The sequence below is a fragment of the Neofelis nebulosa genome, chromosome 8 (genome assembly GCF_028018385.1).
Source record: "Neofelis nebulosa isolate mNeoNeb1 chromosome 8, mNeoNeb1.pri, whole genome shotgun sequence".
Classification (NCBI taxonomy): Eukaryota; Metazoa; Chordata; class Mammalia; order Carnivora; family Felidae; genus Neofelis; species Neofelis nebulosa.
The window spans coordinates 115,555,919-115,568,045 of NC_080789.1; the positions used below are offsets into that span (position 1 = coordinate 115,555,919).

The window sequence follows — 12,127 nt, forward strand, 5'->3', positions numbered from 1 at the left end:
AAATCACGTTTTGAGCACTCAGGCTTTGAATGCGTAACAGAACACCTCTCGGGTTGGGTTCCATAAGGATGGTTCCCGTGGAAGCCACCACCCTCAGCCCTGCGTGCACATCTCCTGCCCCCACCCTGGTGAGCCGAGGAACCCCCCTCCTGAACCCCAGAGGCCACGGGCCCTTCCCTTACGAACTCCTCCATGACCGCCCGTCCATCACAGATGTGCCGAGAAACGCTAGGGGATGAACCACTTCTGGGGTGACAGTTGTCACAGCCCCGATTAAGAGAGAGTAAAACGAATAATTGACGTGTGTGGCTGATGCCTTGCTTCAGAATCCCCTCTCCTGCCTTGATTCCTCAGCTGACGGGGAGTGGATACCACATGGCTTTAATGGTTTTTAATCAGCACCACTCACACATGATCCTTACAGTCCCATAAACATGTCGCCGAGGCACTGACTTTAGGGGGAAAATCCACAGTGTCGCTTTTGCCCATTTTCCCAATGGAAATTCTGGTTTCTCGGTAAACATGTGGCATGCTGAAGGGCCAAGAGGTAGCTGGACTCCCGAGGTGCTATTTGTCTATGTAAGTGCCATGAGCACCATCAGAAGACAAATAAAAAATGACATAAATAGGGCAAGAATATCATCAGACCCTACCTACCTACACAAGCAATGCAGTCTGTTTTCTTCCCTGCCCACCTAAAAAGGTTACACTCTATAACCTTTGTCAAATCTGCCCTGACTAACCCAAATGGCTAAGCATTCTGGATTAACCTTTCTTCCTTTGTACAATACACCAAAATCCCAATTTAAGGTAAACACAGGTCATCTGGGAAATCTTATATAATCTGTTTTTTTAATTGCTTCTTTGGGGGAGGGGGGCGCAGAGAGACAGAGGGAGACACAGAATCCGAAGCAGGCTCCAGGCTCGGAGCTGTCAGCACAGAGCCCGATGCGGGGCTCAAACTCACAGACTGCAAGATCATGACCTGAGCTGAAGTTGGATGCTTAACAGATGGAGCCACCCAGGTGCCCCTTAAATAATCTATTTTAAAATTAAGCCATATGATATAGTGCTAAAGACCTTATTTAACAAACATCTATTCTGTACCCAGTATAAGACTGAGTCTGACAGGCGTGAGTGGACCCCACATGGTGGCAGTTTTGTAAATTTCTCCCTCAGACAAGTTATCAGCCTGGATATCTACTGGCTACCATGCATGATGTCCATTCCTGGCCCAATTGTGTCCTCCCCTCGCATGGCTTCGAGGCCAAGAATAAGTTTTCTAATACCTTTGAGGAAATAAGATGAGATCAAATTTGTCTTTTTAAAAAAAATGAGACCTAATAATTTACATCTTAAAAAAGTTAACAATGGGACGTTTTACAAAAACATGCTGAACACATTAATACAGGGTGGGAAAAAGATAAGAAAAACAAAGAGGAATGTGAGAGCTCAAATAAATTGTGTGGACAAGTTCCACGAGACAAGCAGGGTCTTTATACAGAGCCCCTGGGAAAACAGGACCGAGGTGAGACAGAAGTTAACACTTGCTAACAGCTCCATACCTTATCACAGAAAAGAGACATGATAGCAACGAAACAACTGATAAGAAATTGCTTGGGACATATCTGAAATGTGAACATGTGAAAAACAACATGTCTAAAGGAAAACAGGCAAACCCATTCACTGAAGTAATAAAAGCTAATGATGAAAAACCTCCGGAGACATTTCTATTAGTGCTCTCAGGACTCCTTTTCAACCACAACAGAAAATACTGTCCTTCTTTTAAAAAAAGTAAAAGCCTACATAGAATGGCAATATTTGACATGACTTTTTGTAAGTTTATTTATTCATTTTGAGAGAGAGAGAGAGAGAGGGAGCATGCACACAAGTTGGGGAGGGGCAGAGAGAGAGAGCAAGAAAGAGAATCCCAAGCAGGCTCCAGGCTGCCAGCACAGTGCCCGATGCGGAGCTCGAACTCACAGACCGTGAGATCATGACCTGAGCCAAAATCAAGAGTTGGACGCTTAAGCAACCGAACCACCAGGTCGCCCCTCTGACATGACTTTCAACCATGGTTTCACACGTTCCAGGATAATCTTCTGATTCCACGGTCCTCAGCTGTACCAACTTGTTACCATCCAGGCACACTACAGCCTAGCTCTGTGTCGATACCGGAGGGCGTGGGAGAGATGCCCTCCCTCCTCCATGAACAAAATCCCAAACCTGGTTCCCCGTGAGCAGTCCCCAAAGTCCAGCCAACTGGGCTTCCCTCGGAGGTCTGCATGGAGGGTGGGAGGTTCCACCCAAGTGGTCTCCTGGTCCAGTGATTTCTTCTAGTTAGCAAGCCCGCCTGCCGGCCTAGCAGATGCCAGTATGGCCGACCGCCTTCCCACACCAGTGGGCATGTCCTGGACCAGGGGGCAGCTGTGTCAGTTCTGTTCCTTCAAAAGCCATGCCCTAGTCCAGATGCACAGTCTGAGCATAAAGGTGGAACGGGTCATTTAAGGAGCCTCATACTCCTCAAGGGAGAAGCTCTTCTCTTTGGAGATTGGCAGAGGCGTTGGGGCATCTCTTCAGAGTGACTCATATTCACCAGCCCCGTGTGAGATGTTTGCCATGTTTCCGTGAGCGGGTCAGCCATCTGCTGCTACAGAATTTGCTCTTAATGCTCTCTGGGCCCGGAAGCCTGCAATTTTATTTTTCAGTGTGCCTTGGTATATTCGATACACTATACTGGGTAAGTAACCCTCTGACACAGGGTAATAAAAAGGTAATTTTGGAAAGGGGAAATAGGAGTCAGGAGAAGATTAAGCCTAACCTACGAAGGTTACCGTAAAGATCAGTCAGGAAAGACGAGGCTGTTCTGAAAACACTATGGATGCATATCACTATTTAGCAAAAATTAAATCTCAACAAGAATCGTAGGCTGCATTTACTGCTGGTTCCTAGTCACCTTCTGATGAATGTCTGAGCTTCCGGAAGACAGGGCTTAGGCGGAGCAGAGGGGAAAGAGATGGGGCCTGCAGTCAGGCCAGAGGGAGCCCAGTGTACCTGTGCCTGCCCCCCAGGGAGGGCTACTCGGAGTCGACAGGGCTGACGGGAGCGTCGGTGGCTTTGGACTTCTCAGTACGCCAATGGGGAGAGTGAGGCAAGCCGCCAGGGAGCGTGAGCCCCCGGCCCGGGCGCGGGCTTTCCAATCAGAGCCTTCGGCAAGATACTTCGCTTGGCTTTTGCCTCTCATTCTTCATTTATACTCAAGGGACGGGAGTAGTTCCTTCCTTTTTGGGTTTGTTGGGAGGGCTTAATGAGATAATGCATTTAAACTGTTTAGCAGAGTGCCTGACACACAATAAGCCCTTGGTTTTTTTTTTTTTAAACAATCACTACTATTATTAACCCAATTAAAATAAATTCTCAGCAGAGTAGATAATTTTGAAATTCTTTTCCTCACATCAAGGAAGGAGGTAAGGGGCACAAAGGAAAGAGAGAAAGAACTGAGTGTTTGTCTTATGTGATGATTATTTTCGGCCCGTATTGTCTTTTTTGAAGTTGTAATCAATGGGCCTTCACAATAACAGGAAATAATGATATAGCTGACTGTCATAACAAGACTCTGCCCCTCCGGTGATGGCTGGTCTCTAAGGAAGAAGCTACACCCGTTTCCACAATGATGATGTCGAACAAAACCAATATTTAGTTTATTACAACAAAGCAGGAAGAGCAAGCTCTGATCCCTTTTTTTGCACATAACTCCAATAGGTGAAGCAGACTGTCTCAGTATTTTCCTATTTTCTCTTTAACAGGGATATTCTTTCACCAAGGTAAAATGTCTTCACTAGTGCAATCCACACACTGCCGCCATCGACAATGAAACGAAACAAACCACTCCGAGTTCCTCACTTCCCTTTCACGAGTCTGTCGGCACCCCCACGCTCATGTGGGGGTCTATGGAGCACTCTGTGCCTCAGAAGCGAAGCTTACGACAGTGAAGAGTGAGGGAGGCAGCCACCAAGGAAGGTAAACCGGAGCCAGAAGGAGGTAGGAGGAAGCAGTCGGCTCTCTGTGTAGACAGATAAGGACACTGATCCCACAGTCACGTACATCAAATACCTGTCAGTACCTCAGCTAGACTCTGGTCTAAGGCTCTTTGTTCTTCGTCAAGAACTCAGAGGCATCATCATCTCTGAAACAAAGTGAACCAGAACCGAAGACCCAACTGCAGTGCTTTCTTGGACCCAGGTTTCACATCCTTCCCATCCAGTGCCTCTCACTTGGAAACGTCCTGGCTTCCTTACGAACCCGGTTCTCCACCTGACGAAGAAACGCAACTCACAATTCTCTCGATGGAGGCCCAGCTACCAAGACAAATGAAGTTCTAGACTGTGCTTCTGGAGCCTTCCCATTTCTTCTAGAGGCACCTCCTCATCCTCGTCTCTGTTCTTCCACAAGTCTCCTCTCCTGCTTTTTATTGGGAAGAACTGCGGACGGGAAAGCACCCTGAGAGTGTGTGCAGGAGAGGGGGCCGGCTCCAGGCACTTCCGAAAGGTTGCACTGCCTAACAACAAGAACAAAGCACCCCAGAAGAAGGGTTTGTTCTTGAAAAGACCATGGGAAAAACCAGGGGTCTGCCTCTTCACGTGTGTTCATGAGCTCACCAGCTCAAACAGCTGGCACTTTTCTCTGTGAAGAGGTCAAAACAACAACACCTAATAATTAGGATGCGAAGCAAGCAGCTAAAAGACAAATAACGTTTGTGGAAATGTAATTTCATAAAGACAAAGAGAGATATAGAAACAGACGTTAAACTTGAAGCATTCCTTCTTGGGAAACCATTATAAGCAGGATATGATTGGACAGCACCTTAGAAAGCCTCTGAAAAGTGACTGTTTGCCATACCCAGGAGCACCATCTAGAACGGACGTTTGCTAATCAAATATAAACCTCCCGAGATGAGGCCCCCGACCGCCACATCAGAGGCTCTTCTAGATTGCTATGTCTCTACACGGTTATGACTGCCGCTGATGACAAGAGAGAATTACAAGTTATTCTCAGGGTTAACTGACAAACATCTTTATCAGAATTCCTGGGGCCGAGCAGAGAAGAACCTATTATGGTATGACTTTCAGATCCAAACTTCTGCTACGTTAAGTTATTTTACAGCTTCCTCTGATTATAGTCTCTCAGAGGAAACACAGTAAGGAAACCGTGAATGCCTGATAACAGTCTTTTATATATTTTAAAGGTAGCTAAGTATTATTCAATTATGGCTACTTACATTTTAAGCACGCAGTTTCCTCCACGTATAGATAACGGCTAGCTTTTCTCCCGTGCCCACTTCCTCTATTCTCTCCTTAATCTTGGCAGGTGCGGGCGTGCGTGCGCGTGTCTGTGCCCGGGTGTGCGCACGCGTGTGCGTGTGTTGGCAAGCGAGGCTTGGAACAACACAGTAGGTGCACAAATAGCTAAAGTGCGTGCAAACTGACAGACTAGAGAATACTTCTCTTTATGGTCTCTGAACACGGATGTAAACGTAAGCTTTCAGAAGCATCCTTTCCATATCGCCAGAGAGAGGACAGAGATGCCACATAGGATGAGCTCGAGAAGTATCTGTCGTTGGTTAGACGGCAAAAATTAGGATACAAGAAAAATATGGCACCAAGTCATTTGATAAGTGGAACGCTGACTGTCTGTGCAGTTTTAGGACATTCCTGGTTTTCCAGCTATGAACCTATCAGTCCTGCAGGGACACCTGAGGCTGCCTGTGAGGTTCTTCCTGCACCACGGGAGTGACGTCTGTGCAAAGCCTGCGGCATCTCCATCGTCACAATCTGCCAACTGAGACCACTCAGGAGTGGTTTAGCATCAGGGGAAGGTCTCTGGAGTACCCGACTGAAGGGGGAAATGCCAAATCTCTAGAGTTACTAAATGAATGGCCTGTGAAGAGAGAACAGGTTTGGGGTACTCGGTCAGCACTCACCTCCCTCATCCGTAGCCCCTTCATCGAGGGCAGGTAAAGGTCAGACATCCACATCTGGTCATCCCCTCCTCCCCGTCCACCCTGCCTTCCCCTAATCAGCCCCTGCTCCCTGTCCCCATTGATGGGACAGGGCTGAGATGTGCCAACCAAGGCCAAAGCCCAACTAATGATTCCTTGTCTCAAAAACGTAAGAGACATGGGTGGCAGTCACCAGGGCCGTCTGGAGCTAAACCGTCACATAGAGGCAAGAGCGGAACAAAAGTCACTGTGAGCCAGTTACTGGAAAGCAGGGACCGTCAGCGAAGGGAAGAGGCCGTTCTGCAAAGGAGGGAGCAGAAGCGCAGGGAGATGCAGAGACAGGAGACAAGGTGGGACCCAGCGTGAAAGCGCCCCCCAGGGGAACAACTCACAACCCTGAGAGAAGTCACCTGACTACCAGCGTTGGCTCCTAGTTTTCTCATTCCCACTTCGGCGAGGCCCAGCCAGGCTCCATTTCCTCCCTGCAGTGGGCCCCGAGCCGCCCCAGTACGGCCTCACGAAGACTTGCCCCGTCTCACTCAAGTGGGCTAGATTGTAGATTCTTGCACCCACAGAATCTACAAAGGAGGGGAATTTTACCACCGAGGCCGTTCGGCCTAGTGGGAGTTTGGCCGAGTCTGTGACTCGCATTTCCTTCTCCCTCCCTCCCTGTTCATCCCCCAGGAGTTGGCATGTGGACAAAGCCGTCAAAACTGCTACCTCAGCTGCCCGGCGCGGAAAGCCAGCGCCCCTCCCTGTCACAGTGGAACCTTCCTCCCTACCCCCAGCCTCACACAGGTCCTCCCGCTGGAAAAACCTCCTCCGTTTCCCAACCCGCTTTATCCCAATGTTCCGAAATGCTCAGCACTTCCACAACTGCCTTGGCGTGAAAAGCACTAGGTTTCATCCAATTTATCAGAAGAAGTTTTTCTGAGTGTTTTAATAGGTGCAAAATTCCTTAATAGGCTTTAGCAAAACCAGAGGTGAATCAGAAATGGGGTCAGCTTTCAGGAAGCTGGTGGCAACCCTGGAGGGGCACGAGGGAGCCAGTCATTCCAACTGGGAGAGCTGAAGAAGCCACCAAACTGATGGGTGGGGCTTCCAAGGGGAGTGGGAGGAGGGCCCCAGGTGCTTCTAGGCAGGGCTTAGTGCCGGGGAACACACGGTGGCCCTGCGTGCTTGGCACCCTGAAAGGCGTGGAGAAGGAGGCCTGCAGGGCCATACGGAGATAGGGGGTGACGCTGCAGGCGAAGGGGGTCAAGGACCCAGTGCAACACCCTGCACGTAGCTTTGGAAGGGAGCTCTCTCCTCACTAATTCGGATACGTGTGTACCAGCAGGAAGTGACTCTTGGGCTCATCTGCACCACCTGAGTACAAGAGCTTCTCAGCAAGCCAGCGGCTCCTTCAGCTCCCCACATGACACAACTGTCATGCTCTGCCCGTGTCGGGATCTCCGTGTCACTTGATACGGTAACAGTGCAAGCTCAAAGCACAGCCTCTTCGGCCAAGTTGGGAAACATGCATCCTGCATGTTTGGAAATCTAGTCAAGGCTCCATATTTGTGGTTTTTCTTTTTTTCTTTTTTCTTCATTTTACTGGATATAACCAGCCCTTACATAAGAAACTCTGTTGTAAGATGATGTTAATTCGCGAGGGAAAGGAAGAAGCGCGATCATGCTCCCAAGGCAGTCTTGATGTTTAAGCCACACCCCAGATGACAGAGAGAAGCCACGTTGTGCACACGTATCTGATCTAGGTGATAAGATTAGATTAGATTAGATTAGATTACACACGACAGGATGCATTCCTTAGGCAGCTCCCCAGACAGGAAAGGGACACAGCTGTGCCCTGGGAGCCACCGCACATCCCCTCGTGCCCGTAGAGAGGGCGGAGGACAAGGAAGTGAGAGAGGACAGTCCGCCACAAGGCAGCTGTGAAAGGAGCTTGGAGAAATGCAGGCCCCTCTCAAGCAGGGACAGGCCCCACCCGGGGAGAGCTGATCCGGGCCCGACACCGCTATGGAGCAGCAGACGCTGGCCTGCCTGGCAGCCTGGAGCCTGGGGCCCAAGCCAGGCTTCCTTCCGAGTGGCCCTTACAGAGTCACCGAGGACCTCTGGGCTTCATGTCCTTTGGCTATAAAATATGACTCTGCTAACGTGCTCTCCTAATAGAATAAAACAAACCAGGCTTCTTTTGGCCCCCGTGGCCTTGGAAACCACTTTGACCACCGCCTTCTCTGGGAAGTCCACGAGGCCCTGAGGACTGGCCTGGGGTGGGGGGATACTCTCTAAGGCAAACCTCAACCCTCCTAAGAGAGTGCAAGAGGGTACCCTCGTGATGCTTCCCAGCCACCCTGATGGCGTGGAGTTGGGGGCCCCACCTGCCCTTCCTGGGCCCCCCTGCCCCTCCAGACCTGGAGCCCAGCCCAGAAGAGTTGCCGTGTGGGACGGGCATGCAGCAGGACCACAGCTGCCCTGGTCGGCAGCCTGGAGGCTAGCATTTGGCAAAGCACCATTTGCTCATCCAGATTCAGAGTTCACAGAAGCCAAAGTATTGTTGGGTTTGCTTTTTCTTCAGTTTTCAGGCTTTAACGATTAGCACCTCTTTATTTCCTCTCAAGGCACTTTTTTTTTTCTCCTGAAAACGCATTCTCCTGCCTACCTTTCTGTTTGCTTTTCTGTTTGCCTCCTGTTTTCAGGTCTCTATAAGCTACTAAAGAAAGAAAACATCTTTTCACTTCAACCCAGGAAGGCTTGCAGCTGGTCTCGGAGGCTTTGGGCACTGGCATGGATTTCTGTGAACACGTATGCATCTTCTGTTTTTACCCTACAAGGCAACCTTCAGTCTGACAGCTAAGATACATCTCAGAAGGTAATCGGCCCCCCTCAGAACTGGGGGGACATGGCCAGATCTGCCGAGAACACGGTCATCTGTATGAAGACATCCCAGTGCCACATGAAGCCACTGAGCTGAGCACTTTTCATGACAGAAAGAAAGACTGCCTACAGATCCGATTATGCCTACCTACCTAGGGGCTGGGCTGTGAGTGCCTGGGGTCCCCAAAGACCTGTTAGCACAAAGGGGCTAGAAAGTCCTGAGCAAGTTGTAGACGAGCGTGGGGGCCACATGGCCCACACAGCATTCTAGAGGGGATTTTACTAACCCCCACTGTGGGACCCAACTCTGATCTCTGATCCAGCCCTCTGAGATTGAGGGAGCCCCCACACAGCCTCCAAGGGCCATCTGTAGGGATTCCACTGCCCCAGTCTTTACCTCACTACAAGTTGAGGACGTCTGCCCCTCAACAGTGGAAGAAAGAACTGAATCCATGAGCACATATTAAACACACTGTGTATCCAGCAACCATAACAAACTCCGTAGGAAACACACAAGAAGGGGAGACAAGGTACAGCCTCAGGGCCCCGAAATCCAAGGTGGAAGGTACAGATATACTCAGCACAGAGCTAGAAGCAACAGAGGGCAGGACAAAGTCCAGCACAAGTTTGTGTAGTGGTAATTACACTAATTCTCTAATTCTCAGCCAACTCATCCGAAAGCAGCCTCTTCCAAAATCCAGGGCGGGCATGTTTTTCAGGGAACGTGGCCAAAAAGAGACTTAGGCCCAAGACAGTAGTGGACACACGTGTGAGTCTGAAGGGCAAGGTTAAATAAAAGCAGTTTTACATCCCTTTCCATTGTGGGTGTCGTCCTGAACCTGGCCACTAACCCTTGCCCCTGGCCAGAGAAATGGTTCTGACGTGGCAACATAAGCCTGCTTTCACTGCACCGCGCACGTGGAAGGCAATCACCTCTGCTTTTACTCGATAATGATGGGGCTGAATGCTCTAAATTTTAAGAATGAACCCTCTCCCTTCCTCACCTGAAAGCTGTCAACCAACATGGAAAATCCTTCCTGGGAAAGGTGAGTTTTCACCATGGAAGCCTGCTTCTTTCCCTCTAGACTGAACTCACTCCCCTTTTAAGTTTGCTCGGCTTTTTGTGTGTTTGTTTCCCTTGAAGATAGGCCTCTGCTTCCACTGGTTGCTTTGGTCCCTTTCTTGCCGGTTATGCACAATTACATAATCTGCTCTACAGAGGCAGAACCCTCCTCCTCCAGTCTGAGCCTGGTCCTAACGCAGCCCTGGAGACAAACGCACTTTCATGAAGTGATGACAAGGGTCTCCTCTAGGTGGAAACCGTGTGCATGAGGGCCACAGGACTCCCCTCTCATGCGGCTCTGTGGCAAGCCGCCCAAATTCCCTCTTTTTTACCCCCGCCTCTGGCCCCCCAGCCAACCCGCCCTCTTCTTTGTTGTAGGAAAACACCCACAGATTGCAGCTGTATTCAGATGGGACACCCACATTAGGGCCAGTGTGTGCAAGGGAAAGATGGGTTGGAAGGCAACGAAATTACACAAATGTACAAGAAGAAAGGTTTTCTTCTTCACACACGGAGGGGGACATACACCTCTTCCAACTCTGTAATGTACGCAATATTGAAACATATTAATTACTAAGGAAGCCTCATGCACTAGGAATGTGTGCCTGACAGAAACTAGCTTCTCCAGGGTTTTTAAACGATTCCTAGCGAAGGCAATGTGAGGAGATTCTAAGGGAAAACAGAGGGTGGGTACTAAAATGCCATGGGTTTCCCATGACAGAATTCGCCTGCTGACCACTGTTCATTGAAGGCCTCCCGTGGCCAGGCCCCGTGCTCAGTGCGGCGAACCCTGCACCCGCCCCCCCCCCCCCCCGGCCCATGGAACGAAGCGACCCTGTCTCTCACCCTTCCCCACCTCTCTCTGAAGGATCAGTCTTGCACACCTGCCGCCAAGTCCCCGAGACAAAAGAAAACGGCGGGCTCTTGTGGGAGCTTACCCCGCCTCACGAGCTCTAGAAGCAGAAGCGCTCTGGGGCTCCCCGAGGGCTCTCCGTAGGTGGTGGCTGTCTTCCGAGGCGCTCACGTGGCCCTTCCCTGGGGACGGCTTACTGGGGGGGGGACCCGCGGGGCCATCCTCGCACCCATTCAGCAGGCCCTGGCCAGCTCGCGCGCGGGGCCTGGCGTGCCGGCGGCCCTCGCGGTCACCGTCGTGTGGCGCCGGGATGCCTCTTGACAGCTTGTATCCATGAGAAATCAGGAGGTCCTCTACGCTGTACATAATGCGCTGGCTTCATGGGAGCTCGGCCGCCGGGACCGTCGCGTTGGCAGGACCCACCCTGAAGGGACAACAGAGAGGGTTCGTGAGGGGTGTCCGACTCTCCCCGGAGCTGCGGCTGACACGTCCTCCTCCCCTCGCTCCCACCAAACTCGTCCCCGGCTGGGAACGTGAAGGAATGGGGACCGCTCCCCCTAAAATTCTGCCCCGTCTAACTCACTGGGGATGGTGCACGTGGCACGGGCTCTGCAGGATGAGGTGGGAAACCGGGGGACCCCACCCTGTGCTGGCTGCCTCTTGCAGAAGAGTCTGGACTAGCGTTGAAGCAATGAAATGATTAACTGTGTCCACCATTCCCTTGCCCCGGGCATCCAAAAACAATGGGCACGAGCAGTGAAGGCAAGATAAATACAGATGCGGAGCTGCAATTACCTCGTTGAGTTTCTAAAATGAGAACCTGCCAGTGTCCGGCTTTACCTTATTATACTTGTCATCTTGCAGCCATACCTTTTGCTCTCAAAGGGCAGAGCCGGATCTCTAATCAGCACGGAGCTGTGATCCACCCTGGCGCTCTGGGGGCTCTGGGGGGCAGCCACACCGGGCTGCTGCGAGCAGAGCCCAGGTCTCTGGGCGCATCGTGAGAGACCACGGGCCCGGCTGGCCAAGCACGCACACCCAGCACGCTCCACAATCCCCAACTTCTCCCTTCCAACATGAAATTGTTTTTATTTTTTTTTATGTTTGTTTATTTTTGAGAGAGAGAGAGAGAGAGAGAGAGAGAGGGAGCATGAGCGGGAGACACCGAATCCAAAGCAGGCTCCAGGCTCTGAGCCCAATGCGGGGCTCGAACTCACGGACTGTGAGATCACGACCTGAGCCCAAGTCGGGCACTTCACCGACTGAGCCACCCAGGCGCCCCTGTGACGTGAAATTTTTAAGACTCAGATTTCTCGCCAACAAATCCTGGGGCAGC

At 50.8% G+C, this 12,127-nt stretch overlaps 1 protein-coding gene across 4 annotated transcripts in view; it reads right to left on the reverse strand.

Moving 5' to 3' along the window:
• The window catches only part of JCAD (junctional cadherin 5 associated), an 82,588-nt gene that overhangs the window by 18,632 nt on the left and 51,829 nt on the right, over nucleotides 1–12,127 (reverse strand). For 2 of the 4 annotated variants that reach the window (XM_058681578.1, XM_058681577.1), the window contains one exon: nucleotides 10,877–11,215. In XM_058681578.1, coding sequence (XP_058537561.1) covers nucleotides 10,877–11,157 — 281 coding nt within the window. In that variant the 5' untranslated portion in view covers nucleotides 11,158–11,215. Of the gene's footprint in view, nucleotides 1–3,054; nucleotides 3,201–10,794; nucleotides 11,216–12,127 lie in introns of those variants that run through there. The other 2 variants (XM_058681580.1, XM_058681579.1) reach the window with 2 other exon arrangements.